At 31.9% G+C, this 17345-nt stretch overlaps 1 protein-coding gene across 3 annotated transcripts in view; it reads left to right on the forward strand.

Moving 5' to 3' along the window:
* The window catches only part of LOC119634319 (prolyl 4-hydroxylase subunit alpha-1), a 128716-nt gene that overhangs the window by 93399 nt on the left and 17972 nt on the right, over positions 1-17345 (forward strand). For all 3 annotated transcript variants that reach the window (XM_038028385.1, XM_038028384.1, XM_038028387.1), the window contains one exon: positions 11577-11840. In XM_038028385.1, the coding sequence (XP_037884313.1) occupies positions 11635-11840 (206 nt within the window). In that variant the 5' untranslated portion in view covers positions 11577-11634. The remainder of the gene's footprint in view (positions 1-11576; positions 11841-17345) is intronic.

Here is a 17345-nt window from a genome sequence, read left to right on the forward strand (position 1 = left end):
ATAAATTTTATTGCAACATAATTATTTACAATGAATTCCTATTATTACGCTACAGTATATTAGACTTGTCAAGTAGTTCTAACACGTATCAAGCATTTTTTGTGGAAAAAAGTCAAACATTGAGCGGGAGCTTATTTTCGGAAACTTACAGCCTTAACAACAGGAACAATTATAATTCAAAACTTCTTATCGATCGTAGCAATTTATAAAGTCTTTTTGGCGCCAATCGGAAAACCAATGACTGGAGCTTCCATTTATTGTATGCTGTCATGGCTAATATTTTTAAAAAGATTAACCTGCGCCTGTCATCTTTATTGCAAAACACTGCATATCCTTTGGTCGTCCTTAATACTTTTCATCCCGTTTCTAAATGGAAGGTCTTTGGGGGCTATTCCTGGCCCCCTGCTTTAGAACTAATTAGTGCATGCTTTTAATAGGCGTTTTAACATTACTCGCCTTAACTTGATAAACAACACTCTCAGTTAGAAATGTCGTAAATGATAATAATGTTAACAATAACAACAAGGGGACTGTATAAATTCTTGGAATCATTAACGCTTGAAAAACTCCCGCTTACAAGAGCATCATCGCTACGTAAGCTTGTTTAAGAAAGCTGGATTTTATTGAATAACAAACAATGAAAGAGCCGGATGCACATTTAATCGTCTCCAAACTTTACCAATTTAATCGATATTAGAGTAGTCCGACGTTGTTTGGAAACCTTTCAATGGAATTTTGTTTTGTTCTCACTTCACTCTTAGCTACATGCGAGCAGCCTAAGTCGCGGTACCATTTGATCACTTTCTCCGTAATAAAATAGACAAAGGTTCATTGGCTTGCCGATTTTTGAGGAGGAGAATGCGTAGAATTACACAGCTAATGAATGCATCCTTGTATATTTGAAACAATTTTTCTCTACATTATGTCCCTGATGAATATCGCAATACTAACTGTTTGAGCCTTTTAGAATATTTTCCAAGCTGTATAATTGAAATGATTAGCGGTTTGATTAATCCGCTGCTTGTAGTAAACGTAGATAGAATTAGAAACCCGCTTTACCACGTACCAGACAGATGCCTTTTTTTTTGCATTTTAATAACTTTTATTAATAATATTATTTAGTTATTATTTATATTCTGCAATTTTTATATTCTACTCGGTAACGTATAAACCTGCAAACGCGTAAATAAACACAAGCATGAGAATGATATTCGACTGTAAACGAATCTTTGATACCCTTTAAATCAAAAAAAAAAATTCCGTATTCTATACTGTTGAGTGGGCGCGGCCTTTTTTTATCAATTTTCTACACATACTATGGAATCATCCGTCGAAATTTTTAACGCTATATATATATTATCCGGATGAGTAGTCGAGTAGGCAATGACTAACAACTTAATGGTGCGGTAGTGTTTCCAATATAGGCAAGCATATAATCTAAGTTATCCAGCAGCCTTTAAATCTATTCTTTTTAAATTTATTTGCAAAATATACGATAAATAAATAAAAACATTTTAAGATATGAACAATGACTAAGAAACTCAATTCTTTTTTCACTGTTTTTTTTTTTTGTTGTATTCTGCAAGCCTGCCTTCAATATGTTTTTGGATAAATTTGAATCCAATGTCTTAACTTTTGTGATCAGGAGAATGTCGATGACATAAATTCGTAGCGACTGACTGACTGAACGGACAGATATGCTTATATAGACTCAATATTTGATACTGGTCAAGAACATAGGTATTTTGAAGTTTCCTTCTTGGTGTTTCGGACGTATTGAGAAAAGTATTAAATTTCAATATTCTATAATATTAGGTTACTTGGGTGATTTTTTCCACTTTTGTGCGGGCGTTGCTATCCATGTAAAATGCGTTCCAATTTTTACCGTTCGAGGATATTTACCACAGCTAGATAGAGGGACGTGTATGATACTTATTGGGAATGTATATGCGCAATATGGGATCTCTGTTGCAAACGTTTCCACGAAATGAATATGCCCCCATCCTTCGGTGTAGGATAAAAAAAAAAAAAAAAAAAAACCAATGTTTACGTTAACTACTTCCATTTAATAGTTTGATTAGTAGTGATTAGGTTTTACTGACGCTTTAACATCTCATTCTTTGCTGCTATTTTAATTTAAACAACGTTTTTATTTACACTATGTTAATGGTTTGCTAAGCGGAATGCATTTAAAGCTTAAAAACGAAAAGTTAAGTTTAGCAATATCTCTTTGTTAGCGCGAATGAAACACTGGGGAAAAGGGGAAAATACTATGCTAAGATTACTTGTTGTCACTCTATGTTTGCTCAATGAAAGTAAAGACTTGACCATAACGATAAATAAATGTTGAATGAAATCAAAAGGTACTTGTTTCACTTAATCATAACTGCGATCATCAGTTCCAATTCCAGTTATTGATATATATATATATATATATGTACATATTTTTTTTTTTTTTTTTTTCATTTTAAAATGATTATATAAACCGGTCTTATAACAGCGTGAAGAAATACCTCGAAATGCGCTTTTGATTAAAGTGTAAGTGTCAGCTGGCAAATGGGTGCAATTAGATAGATTTTCATCCTCTATTGATTTATTCATTATATTCATGATCATGTTAAAGAGAAGTTAAAACGGCAATAAGAAAAGAAGCTGAAAGTGTAAAAAGTGTATTTATTTAAACAAAGTTGTTTGGTTTCTTTATCGATTTTATTTATTTAACTCATCTGTATTTAATATATTATTAGAAAACTGGTTATTATTCATTCAATTACGATTCAAGGTAAAAAAAAAAAAAATTATGTTCGTTGATTATATATGTATATATGTGCTGGGTAAGTTTACAATTACATATAATTATGTATTGCCTTTTCTGTAAATTTTTTTGTATAAATGTCACTAGGAAAACATCTGCTTAAGGTCATTAGGCGGCTAAATGTTAATAATAATAATGGGTTTGTATTTAATTGCGCGTTTAGTTATTTTGAAAATAATTATAAACATTTTTTTGGCTAATTAAGTATTAAAAAAAGATGTTTAAATCACTGGTAGAATTTACTTAGAAACATATCTAAGCGCGAGCACCGCCATGTTATTAGTAAGCGGACAATAACCTTTAGGCCAAGTAGGGCAGTTTCACGTTCGTCTTGTGAACGTTCGTCTTGAAAATGTAGACCACTAGTGGTAGATTGTTTCAAAGGCGGGTAATACCGATAAAGGACGACCAGTCGCGCTAGTCTCTTGTGCGTCATGTAGATGGAGAAATGGGTAGGAACGCTGAGAAAACCGAGTTAATTGGTGGGCAAATCTTTTTTATCTTTGTAGAACGCTTGACCTGGATTGACTTATACATAAGCCCGAATTAAGCCGATGTTCAAGGACACTGAAAGTTTTGGAAATAGTTTAGCTCTTATTTTTCTTACTTTTTTGTTTTTAGACGCTTTGCGTTAATTAACGAAAAAGAAAATGTACTCTTGAAATTCCAAAGCTTTTCTCATGTACTTCAATATGTTGAAATGAATCTATTTCTTAAAGCTATAGCTTTGTCACCCACCTTTATGTTTAGAAAGTTTTTATTTTTGCTTAAAGGCAAGCAAAAGTGCGTTAGTGCAGCTGCATTGAGTTGCTCGTCGAAGGGATATGAGGCGAAGAATAATTCAATAAGCGCTACACGCTCTACCTACAAATTTAAAGTTTAGGATGAACCTTTTCATCCTAACTATAAACATAACTAAAGAATTGTATATTGTTATATATATATTGGCATTTCGCAATATGTAATATGTTAGAGACGGATTCTGTCATCATGTCTAGTGAAAAAATCTTAGAGCAAAGCGAATGCGGAAGCATTTTGCTTGATCTGCAAACTAGTGGCAAAAAAAATGATAATAAATTTGTTGTAATAAAAAGGCATATGTCATGCCGTCATCTTTTTCTTCTTCTTCTTCTCGAAATCAGCAAACAGCAACGATAGAAGATTCGCTGTGTTGTATACAAAACACAAAGTTTTTTGCTTGAATCTTAATAAAGTTATTAATAAAATTATTTAATTAATCAATTTTTTCTTAATTGAGTTATACGCTGAAGTTGGTTATGTTTTCTACAACGACTACATAAAAAACTCATGTATGTGTTACGCATAACACCTTTCAAACTTCATATTTCCAAAGCCGTCATTGAAAAACTCATACAATCTTCTTCTTCTTCTTTTTATATGAATTATTTCCAATATCTTCAAAATGACAGTCTAAACTCCGATACGTAGAATTCCTTTTTTGAGATTATTGAAAAATTATTTATTTAACAAATGGTCGTCCTTTTATGAGAAGACTCTCGAATCATAAAAACATCGAAGTTTTTACAATCCCCTATGTATGTCCGGTTTTTCAGTCTTTAGTCGCAAAAAAATGGATTAAATGTTTCACTCTTTTTTGCTAAATTTAAACTTGCGCCAGCTATAGTGCTTGACCCGCTAGAGCCGCTTAGATTAACGAAGCTTTTTGCAAATGGCTTCGATGTTGCTATTTTTAAATACTTTTATACCGTACACCACTTGTTGTACAGTTTGATATATGCATCAAGTTTGTGCAGATGTTCATAACGCTCAGAAGAACTTGAGATAAATTCATTTCTTGTTATTGCCAACCTAAACTTGTCTGTCCGTCTGTCCGTCCGTCGTGTTTCGTCCTAACGACGAATACTATTGAGAATGGTTCGAATCGGACCATGCTCATAACGCCATCTTTTCAAAGGTATGAATAACTGTAAGATAGTGATGGGTATCTAATGATCGGTCGTGTGGCTAATTATAACATTCTCATTTGTTTAAAAATTAAATTTTCTATTTTTTATTTAATATTTTAATAATACGTTTGTATTTTATTAGTCCATTAGTTTTCCTTCCATTTAAAGAAGAAAAACAAAAATTGTTAAATAAGTTCTTTTTGTGAGTTTCGCAATTAATTAATTGGAAAGAGGAAAAGTGTCGTAAAAGACTCTTTGATTGACTTTTTTATTTTTTTTATTTTGTTAAATTTCAATTGGTAAGAGTAAAAGCATTTGAAAAGAATATTTCCTCATTTAACCTAACGACCTAAAACCTAACCTCTTGATCAAGGTTTTCTAATCCTTACCGTTGCATTGCTATGCATTGTATATCTTCATGATTTGTTTTATTTGTCAGATTGAGTATAAATTCGTCGTCGTTAATAGACGGGTAATGATGATAGGTGTTTTTTATGACAACTTTAGTAATAATCTTGGAAAGGTGCATTTAATTAATTGAATATGATTGAATTAAACTCAAAATGTACTCAACAACTATTTGGCGCTTCTTCCAAGCTTTAAACTGACACTAGTACGCTTAATCACGGTTAATGATTAAGTGGTTGTTTTTTTTTTTTTTTTTCTATATATATATTTTCTTATACATGTCTTTTATAAGCTAAGGTTGGTTCAGCACGGCACAAAAAATCATGCTATTACGTTGAAGAAACTGACATTTATCATTACACATGCACAAACTCATAAATTAAAAAATATATTTTTCCAATAGTGGATATATTTAGAAGTTAAATCAAAATGATATCCAACGAAAATTTTAAACGGAAATTTTTTATTTTCTATTTATTTTTTGTTCAGTTATTCAACAAATGACATTTAAGTCATTGTTTTTTAAACATTTTTTTATTTTTTCGCATATATATGTTATAGTTGTTTCTTTGTTTTAGTGTGTTTGTTTGTTTTTTTTTGAATAAATTATTGTAAAAATGCTGCTACTTCAACAGTAATAGGAGACAAGACCTCAAGCAGAACAACTTATGTGCCCATAAAGCAAATTTCTATTGGGTAAAGCAAACGTTAATGTAGAAACATTTGCACACTTGTACAAGCATACAAAAAAAATAGTAAATATATGTGCACTGTGTGTATGACGATTGTCACAAAAGATGAGCTGAGTTAACCTTTAACTATGTATGTACGTACTACGCGAAATATTAAAAATCTTTCTATCTCGTAAATACATCCAAAATGGTAAGATTACAGTTTGCCATCAATTTTGCCATCAATTCATAACCACGGTATACAAACATGTCTTTATACCCTACACAACTTGCGGTATAACAATATATTAAGCTTATGCAGATGTACGCAACACTTATGTCACTTTCTGAAACGATCTAAGCTTGTCTGTCCTTGTCTGCGTCGGTTTTTATGTTCAATCTACATGCCATGCAATTTTTGTATATATTTTGATGAAATTTCCTACATCATGGTGTTTTGGTGCAAGGAAGAACGCTATTAAAAATGGTTCGGGCAAGAACACTTTTTCGGCCCCCTTCCCATAAACTTGACGCACAAAAAATGACATCCAAGCACAACACAAGTAAATATTCCAATAGTAAAATAGTATGGCCGGCCGTTTGTTGTCTGAAGCCTTTCGATTGCATGAACTAATGAGTTTTCAGTTTATGTTTACAAAACGTAACTTCAGAGCTTAAGAAAGGATCGGCCTACAATATTGTTGTTTTAATAAATTAAATTCGAGTGCGAAGCATAAGTTGTGATCCTTTAAATTTGTCCGGCAACAATTAGTTCCCATTAATCAAATGAAAAGCTAAGTGTCCTCGGTTAACAAAAGCCTAGATGAGGCGGCGGATATCACAGTATATACCACTGGCTGTGTACAATTGCCTTACATTGTTTTTATTTTCATTTAAGCTTTAGTTCATTTCGTTGACTTGTGTGGATTGTGTAATAAACCAAGTTTTTACTGCAAGCAATCAACCTTTACACCAACGACAAAAATAACCGAAAATAGACAAAAGACAAAGAAGAGGAAAAAAAGTTTTGTTAAGTAAGAAAACAAATATTCAATAATATAAATGAAAGAAGAAGATATTACTAGAGGATTGATAGAGAAAATGTAAAACTGACACCCTACGCAAGTTTTTTGCATTACTCACTAGAGATAGTGAATCTTTATTTCATAGAAATGAATATCTTCTCTAGACGGAATCAATGGTGCCTTTACACTAATAATGCCAAAGGTCATAAAGCCTGTCGCAACGAAAATGATTACACGCGCTTAGCAGCTTCTCAACTTGGTTATACTATCACACTACACATAGAGAAATGTTTGGAAAAAAATTGTGATTTTTTTTTTTGTTTTTTTTTTACTTTCCAAAAAAAATTATAATAAAATAATTTTTTTTTTTTTTAGCATACTACGTGAATGAGCGAAACTAGGATGAAAGTGAAAGACATTTTTAGTTTCAAGGCAACAAGAACTAATCTTTAGTGGTTAGTTTAACTGTGATAAGTTCAGATAACGTAGATATATTCTTCGTGCGCCTAAGCATAGTGCATAAGCAGTCTAATGGAAGGTGTCTTTACTCTTTAATAGTTTATGGTTTATAGTTTATTTCAAAACCATAAGGTGTTGTGCAAGTTAACTGTAAAAAGTTCACATTACATAGGTGTATTCTTCGAGCATCTTCTCGCGTAAGCACTCCCAGGAAAGGTAAGCCTTTGTACAGCAACAAAAGCCAAGTATAATTTTTGATATTTTGAGGTGTGAGTTAAGCGGGATAGTGTATAAAATTTTAACTTGCTTATTAATAATGTTAATAAGGAGACAATATTGGTAGACGGAAAGAAAGGCGAAGGGAAATAAGTTTTATTCCGACTAAGTGTACCAAATAACTCGTGTACAAATAACTAAGTAACCAAATAACTGACATAATGTACCAAATAACTGTTTTTCTTTTTTTTAAATCAATCAGGAGATGTCCTGCATAACGCGGTAACGGTCAGAGCGTGAGAAGTGAGAAGGGAGAAAGAAAGAAAGGAAGACATAGGGACGCGTTGGCTGCAGCTTAGTGAATGTATGCCCAATCGAGAAGTGTTGTGGCTTTATCACTCACTATAGCTACGACCAAGGTTGTACTAAATTATTGTAAAAATTCCTATGAATTTTTTGAATCATAATTAAGTAATAAAAAATTTACAATTAAAATTTCTATAAAATGAAAAACATCTGATTATTTAGTTAATTATCGATAATTTATACAAAAACGTGATAACCCTAAGTTTTTATTTTTTCTTTAATTGCGCTACAAAACTTACAAAACTTTTGTTAAAGTTAAAAAATTAAAACAATAATGTTGCAACTTGCTAGACCAGCCGTTTGATATGGTTTCTGTTTTTCCTTTTTTTTTTTTTTTTTTTTTTTTTTTTTTTTGCTTTTTTGCTTCTCTTAATTATACCATAATAAGATGATTAGTTTAGCAAAATTATATAACAATTATTTTATGTTTTCTACTTTGTTGTGTGAAAGCCGATTTGTAGTTGTGTATTTCTAAACATGTATGCGTTTTAATACCCAACACAAGGATAGGCATGTAAACGCTTTGTCAAAAGGATTCCATCAGAGACGCCAGAAAGTAGACACTTGATCAACATGTGAACCGAATTCTATCTGTCTGTCCATCGATAAAATATCTACGATAAACATTCGCCTGGTCGCAAAAATTAGGATATCCGCAAAACACTGGAAGTTCGTCCAGACGAATTTGTCTTGAAAACAAATCGCTTACAGCGCAGCATAAAATTCCTTTTCAACAGAAAAAACCAATATTTTGCTCCTTATTATCGTATGATAACTATTTTGAAGTATTTTCTATGGACGATCTTGACCCCAAGCACACATACCATTACAGAGTATCGAAATTTAATATATTTGGCTATTTTTTGTCTTCTTTTGCAAGCTAAAGGTGGGTGGGTATAAAACGTTCAATCAAAGCCATCTTTTTTTTTTTTTTTGTTTCGCTTAATAAATTCTAATATAAATATATTCACGGAAACATACGTAATCATGTCTATGTTGGTTACCCTGTTTATATGAGCATCTAATGCAATTTTTGTAACACAATAGCCCACAAAGCCGCATAAATTAGAGAAAAGTTTTTTTTTTTTTTTTTTGGTATACAGTCGGTGGTCAGTGTTCATAAGTGCGATATGAAAATGCTTACACATGTGCAAAAAAAACACACTCTTACAAAGACACAAATTGCAACTATTACTGCTTTTTTTCAGAAAGGAGAATGTAATTTGAATGTTGAGCAGATACTGTTCCAGTTTTATATGTGTCTATGCATATAACCTAAGTTGATTGTTAGTGAGCTTAGTCAACATTACGTTACAGCCACACTCTTTTATGAATGATTTCTATTTCATTTTCTTGTAGCCAGAGCTACACACAGGATGATGTCGTGCTTTGTCTTTCTTTACTTTTGTCGTATATAAAACGGAAAATATTCTAGCGAGTGTTCATATATATGCCGATAAACGTTCACTTGTCCGACTCTTTTAGAAATAGTGAAGGTGAAGATGCTAACAATACAATTGAAAAGTTGAAAACGTGCTCATCAGTAGTTGCGCTTATCAAGTTTGTTTGAACGCTTGATCCACATCGTAAATTAAGAAGAAAACTTGGGCAAATAATAAGCAGCGATATTATAGGATCACTTAGGAGTAAACATGTAAAAATCAGAGACAGTCTGTCTTCTCGAAGGCCATTTCATTGAAATGCCGGATTGAATTTTCTTTAATTTCTCTCTATTGAGATCCATGTGCTAAAAAGGAAAGCGGTTCAAAAAGGAGCCATTTACAAAGAAAACGAGACATTTATGTAGTTTTTACCTATCAGGTGCTGCCTCGCAGCATTCATGCGTACTCACTATATGAGAAACGTCGAAAATCAAAATTCCTTCACAATTTATTGGCCGGCGTGAAATAATTCGGTCTAAACAGAATAAAATTTCTCTCTTACTTCTGTCTCCTCTTTCCTCCACTTATTTATATAAATAAGACAAGTAAAAACGCTACAATAGACGACTGGCCGCTGTTAACAACCCTACATTATTCTATCTTCGTTATTCACATGACGACTTTTCAACACAAGGCATTATATGGGAAGTGGTGGAGAAAGTGGTCCGATCCGAACTATTTTCAATAAAATTTTCCGAAAATTTTCAATGGTCCTTGGGCCATGTCCGTGTACAAGACTTAATTAAAATATCTCAGTAAGAGCGACCTGTAAATTGAATACAAGAAAACAAGACAGATGGAGAGATGGGAGATACACTTGGAATTGAGAATCCATTATCTAAATCGATTGGTATTGTAAAAGATCGATCTACTCCAAATGCTTCTGGGTATTGTAAACATCCTGACAAACTTAATATACTCTTGTTCCACAAGTGATGACGAGTATGAATGTTAGAAAAGCAAATTCATATATGCGTTTTACTGCATAATACTTAATAAAGTAAATTTGTTGCTGTTCTTTCTTTTTTTTTTTTTTTTGCAATAAATTTTGGCATAATATTTTCGTTGCGTTTTCACAAATACTAAACATAGTCTTACCAATGAATATTTAATTATGTGTGTTTTATAATTATTCCATAAATATTTTATTAGGTAGCTATATAATAAAATTTATGTAATTAAATGTTCGCATGATGTGTTGCGTATTGTTGAAATTTTTGATTTGAAAAGTAAATTATTTATTAAAAATCATTATATTAAGGGATTATATTAAGTTATATACATCAATCTTTTGTTATTATTTATTATCAATTTAGCCAGAGAAGAGATTCTAAAACTGAAGCCCGCCAGTATCTATCTAAGGCTATCCATTTTATTAAAAACTCTACTGCCCTTGAAGTTTGAAGCTACATCACACAATTCACATCAGCTTCGATTTAAAAGTTAGAAATATGGTACCCTTCGTCAATTCATAATTTTCCAAAAACCATTAGCTATCCTTTTGGTTATCAATTAATGGGTGATAAAATAGGTCTTCACGACTCTTGTCCACTACATGATATTGATGCCTGTATATGAAGTCAAACTCACCTGATTATCTCAAACGAACGTGTGCTTGAAAGGCCACATTTCAGCTTACATTTTTTGTGAAGATAGTTTTCCAATACTTTGCTCGGGTAAAAAGTTATATTCATATGAAAATGGATGAAATATCTGAAGAAAAACGTTGCTGTCTTTAATTTTTTCTATATAAAAAAAGACAAACCATGCAAAAACATGCCGAAACATTTGCAAAGTTCACGGTGAGAGTGCTGTGAGTAAACAATGGACGATGGATGAGTGGTTACATCGATTCCGTACCGGAAATTTCGATGTTAAAAATGTATCTGTTATTATAGTGAAAATGATTCCGAATCGATCTAATCGTATCTGTCCCTCTGTTCGCCTGTCCGTCTAATATTCTTGTATTCAACATACAGGTCGTAATCGTCAAGATATCTCAATACAGTTTGTGACATCGTGGTGTTGCTGTTTTTTTTCAAGGACGAATGCTATCGAAAATGTTTTGAAACGGACCATTTCCCATAGAACGTAATATTTTCATTAAACGAGCAGCTGTATTAAGCGAAACAGTGTAAGGTGCAGACCGTGACGCATTATAATGTTTTTACTTGTTTTCGATTTAATTTAAAAAATTTAGATTATTCAAAATTTTTTATGTTTGCCGTTTTTTTTATACATTACAGGCTTTTTCACTCTGTGGTCAGTTGTAAAATATTAGGTGAAAATAAATTCTATACGAAAATGCTGGAGCAAAGAGAACAAAGAATCATGAAACCAAAAATATTGTTTTCTCTATACCTGTTTTTGTGTTGCATAAAAACGATTAACGCAGAAGTGTATACGGCGTTGGCGGAAATGGAAGAACTACTAGAGACTGAAGCTGTATTAATTAGTAACTTAGAAGGTTTTATTAGAGTACAACAAGATAAACTGGATTATTTGAAAACGTAAGTAAAACTGCAATTGCATAGTAAACGTAGTTTATTTCAACTCAAGAAAAATTACACATTTACTAAGAAATTTCTCTCCGAATCAAGGCGATTAAGTGGGGAGGGGGAAGAGAGGAATCCCACCTCTTATTCGTCAACATTTGTGCGTGTGAGTTATTTATTAGGAAATCGGATCAGATATGTGTGTGCGTGTTGTTGTCTTGTTCTTAATGAAATATATTTAAATTTAGATAAAATTAAAATGATTTATCAGTCAGTCGTCAAAATTATGTATACCGCAACAAATGTATGCAAATTTTATGTTAATTGAACCATTAATCGATACGCTATTTAACAGCATGTATTTAGTGGATCTTTATCGATGTTATTATTATTGGAAACCGTTTTTATCATTTTATTATGTAAAAATTTTGATCATGAATGCGATATTTTAATGATTTTGATTAATGAGAAATATAAAAAACTGACTAACCAGTTACATTGGGATTGAATTTTCTTCTCTTTTTTTTTATACGCTACGCGACTTATGGTGCAGGATATATAGTAGGGTTTGCGCGGATGTATGTAACAGCCAAAAGAACTTAAGATGGACTCTTCCTTCATTATACCGATCTAAGATTTTCTGTCCTTCGGTCTGTCCACCTGATGTCGGTCGATGCATTTTTTTATTTAACCTATAGCTCGAAATTTTTGCGATATTTTGATCGAATTTCTTTTGATAAATTCCAAGGAAGAAAGCTATTGAAAATGACGCGAGTCGGACTACTTTTTCAACCGCTCCCCATATAACGCTTTATTTTGATAAGCCGTTATATGAAAAAATATTCTAATCTTTAGATTTTCGTGATAGAAATCGCTGAATAATAGTATTTAGGCATTCTAAATTGATGTAGAAAATTAGGATCGGTTAGAGCAATTTTTTGAGTCTTCGGCCTTATAAAAGTTCGAACGAAAACTAAACTTTTATGTGGGGAAAAGATCTAATTTCCAATTTTTCCTGATGAAAATTGGTCGATAATAATAATTAGATATAAATAATAATCTTACCAAATTTGGACAACGTAGGTCTATTTTTTAGATCCCAGCGCATAGAAAGGTCTTAATAGAAAATAAGTGTTTATATCGCAAAAATGTACAACTTTTGATATTTTTTAATGAAAATTAGTTCGCAAGAGTAATGCGATATAAAATTTGGATCAAGTAGGTTTTTTACTTAGACGCAATGATATAAAGGCGCTCTCATGAAAAGCAAACATTTCTATGCCGACAAGGTCTTTACTTATAGCTTTTTGAAAGTGTAAATTACTAAAATCTTACGAAAGAAAATTGAATTTGCTAAATTTGGACCACTTAAGTGATGTGACGAATATTCTCCAATATGAGGACCTTCAGGAATATTATGCCTTCACATAAAAACAGTGAATAACTTTTAACTTTATATTGTCACAAAAAGGAATGAATGTCTTTATTTGGCAAAGTAGTGTAGGGTGTACTATGGTGTTCTTACTTGTTTTATCATGTCATAAAGAATGGAAATGTATAGGCTCTAGCATCAAATTATTCATTTATTCAATGTAAACATGTAATCATGTTCCAGAGAATGTCATATGTCATCACTAAAGCTGATTTAAATAAAATAACTTTATTTGCCAGCGTGTCTACCTGTCATATTTATTGAAATATTTTGCAATTTTCTAACAATCCAAGTTTGTATTTCCATTCCATATTCATTCTTCAATATATGTAACCACAAGTATATTTGTAAGAACATTTTATATAACAAAAGCATTCATTCGCAATATGAAATGAAAACCGAAAAATATTTGGATAAATCTAGAATGTAAGAAAAGCATACCAATGTTATTATTTTTATCCAAGATTACAATTTTATAATATTAAATAATCTTTCAAAGAGATTGCTACACTTCCTGTGCTTGTAACTTTTCTTTTGTATCTTTTCATATTTACACCCTTTTATTCTTTAGATAAGTAAGTAAGAGAGACTTACTTCATTGATTTATTTCTTTCGAAATTCTTTACAAAATTTATTCTACAGAATGCTTTACATAGGAATTTAAGTTTTTACATAGCTAACACACTGTTGGGATAACGATTTATTTAATATAAAATAATTTATTTAATATAAAATAAATAATTATCTCTTATATGGTCAAGAAATGCGGTTCGAAAATCTCATATATATAGATTCGATTAGCTTAGATAGCCAATCGATACTGCTATCTCAAGCACCATCATATATTTACGTGAGCTTACCGCTGCGAACAGTCAAGTGGTAAAGTAAAATATTTGTATCCTTAGGTGGATGGCTCCACAGGATTCCAAATCAATTCAAGTTTTTTCTGTCTGTACGTTCGTCGTTCGCTTATCTGCATTTTGTTGTTAAAATGCTCACGAGCACGAAAATTTGTGAAAGTAAAGACCTGACAAAGATTCCCCCACCTATACTCTAGCTCTATACAACCGTACATTTCAAACTTCAACATAAAGCTCGTAGGAGATGTGTATATTCTGTGTAAACAATGTAACAAGGAGCATAGAACACTTCAATGAGAAAAGACTAGGGCAGAGCTAAGGTGAGCAAAGAATTTTAGTTTACAGCTTATAAGAGCTTTCAATGCAAAACTTGACACAAATACTTCCGAAGGCTAAGCGATCAATTAGCACGTCCACATTTAGGTAGGTAGTAGGTGGATATCGAAGCTTCATCGTACATATTTTTCATTAGTCTCAAGCAGACCATATTATCCGTTAACATTATACCACATTTAAGCGAGTAACATGAGTAAAAATGTACATGTTTTTGTTATGAGCCACTCACACTCTTTATGTATGCATCTATATATAGTTTATGTATACATGTATACAATATTATCCTGGAATGCTTATTTAGTGCTTCGTAATTTGAATATTTAAAAAAAATATATTAAAAATTTTATTCCTTTATATATGTCTGTTGGTCTATGTAAAAGCGGATATGTGCAACGAATCGCAATAACATGAGATTGTCTATAACTTGTATATTAAAAGCCAGACCGCGCAAAAGATATATAAATACGATAAACTTGACGAGTATAAAAGCAACTCAGTTGAGTTTATTTATTTCATTTCTTTATACCTTTGTTTTGTGCAGTCGTCCCTAACAGCTGTTATTTACTTCTCGATACAAAATATTTCCTGCCTTTGCATTTGCACATAAGGATGCGTAAAACCATATACAGGTAAACAAGGCAATGCTAATATAAAATACGGTCTCACAATTATATCTATTTTGACGGTTAATGGTGGCTCGTGCTATAGAGAGGAAGGAGAGAAATATTGTAGATATCATATGATCGTTCGACCGGCATATTTTAATATCTCCACAGAAATTCATTTCATTTAAAAGATTTCATTGTTGTTGTGGTTTTTTTTTTTTTTTTTTTTACTGTGTTATGCAGAACAGAATAGTCTTGCATCGAAGCATCTGTTTGACAAGAAATATAATAAATTTTTTTCCCTTGACATATGTACTGAGTAAAATAATGCTTGAGGTTGTGTGAGCATGTGTGTTCTACTTTACGCCGATAGAATAAACTTGCAGAAATTAATTTTCTTACTCAGCTTTTTCAAAATTGTAATTCTCGCAGCCTTAATTATTTATAGACGTTCCTCTACAGAAAATCTTCTATAAATATTGCGAATCTTTTCTATAGAATTTCTTCTATTTCTTCTCAGTACATGTGTCAAGGGAAAAAAAATTATTATATTTCTTGTCAAACATATGCCTCGATGCAAGACTATTCTGTTCTGCATAACATATCAAAAAAAAAAAAAAAAAAAAAAACCAACAACAATGAAATCTTTTAAATGAAACGAATGTCTGTAAAGACATATTAAAATATGCCGGTCGAACGATCATATGATATCTACAATTTTTCTCTTCTCCCTCTCTACAGCACGAGCCCCCATTAACCGTCAAAATAGATATAATTGTCAAACCTTATTTTATTTAAGATCAATGAAATGTTTTTTAATTACATTGAAAAATGGATAAAGGCTTGTTTGGAGGAGAGCAATTTTGATAGATCTTAAAAAAAAATTCAAGAAAAATACTCAAGTAACTGAGAAGATAAGAATCGCCAGAGCCGAGTCAATGTTGGCGGGCTCAAATCTCGAATAGCTATAGTGACCGCTCAATCGGTAAACGGATAACACTTGTCGTTCGGCCACAGGCCCACCAAATGCCGATTACCGTCTGTCTATTTTTTTTTTTCTCTTTCCTATCTTCTTTCTGACGATCAACGTGTTATACGAATACAGGATATCCCCTGAGTGATTGGTCATACTAATGAAAAGGTTTTGTCATGTAAAATCTAAACATTTACTAAACATTTCGTATATCCGTAAATGAATTCACAAACAATTTTATATCCATCTCTTGCAAATTTATGGCAGCTAAATGCGTTCCTCTTCCCCGCTAAAGGGACGTTTTGTTTTACTTTTTTCCTTTATAATCTTATTAACCGAAGCGATTAGTTTATCGTTAAATTCTGGAAATCCTAACTAGAACCCCAGGGAATACTTTTTTTTTTGGTATAAGTTCTCTCACCAGTTACGTAGGCTGATAAAAAGACACGAGAGTAATCCAAATACATTTCTAAAGCAGTATATTGCCTCTTAAGTTGAATTAATTTTTCGCAACAATTTTTCAAGTTATTTATCCTCTTTTAATTAACTACATTTTGCTATTAAAAAAAAAAAGAAAAAACCCCTTGAAATGTACACTATATCTATGGAAAGTTTCAAAAACTTATGCTGCTAAGCAATTTATGAATGATTTTAGTACAAACCCCTCTACTCTTTGCCACTGTCTTCGTAAGAAGCAAACTTGAATAAATTTTTTAACAAAAACTTTATCATAGAATATGTTAAATGGAATTTTTGTTATTCAAAAAAAAGTAAAAGCCGACCTGTTACATACCCTACGCCACCTTTCAATTATTCCGTTAACGGCTTTTCGAAATAAGGCGTCTCGTGGAAAGCGGTTAAAAAAGTGCTCAAATCTGAACCTCTTGCCCTTGGGTCAAGACACGCCAAAGTGTAACATATTTCATCGAAATATCTCAAAAATAGCGATTTATAGGTTGAACCCAAGAATACAAGACGGACAGAAGGACAGAGAAGTTTAGATCGATTCGGAAAGTGATTTTGAATATAAAGATAATAACGAATGAATCTATTACAATTCCTTCCGGATATTGTGCTTACATCCGCACAAATGTGATAAACACTTGTACCACAAGATTATAATGATCTTAAAAGCTTTTCCTCACTTATTAAGCAACACTTTAATTCTGGTAATTCTGGTAGCAATTTCTTGGATGACCAACTTTGAAAATATCCTTTTCCGCTTATGGGGAACATAGTATAGTTTCAACAAGTAAAAAGAAAAAAATGTTAGATGTTGGTCACCAAAGTAATCCAAATATATATAAGAATCGT

This window comes from Glossina fuscipes, unplaced genomic scaffold (genome assembly GCF_014805625.2).
Source record: "Glossina fuscipes isolate IAEA_lab_2018 unplaced genomic scaffold, Yale_Gfus_2 3, whole genome shotgun sequence".
Taxonomy (NCBI): domain Eukaryota; kingdom Metazoa; phylum Arthropoda; class Insecta; order Diptera; family Glossinidae; genus Glossina; species Glossina fuscipes.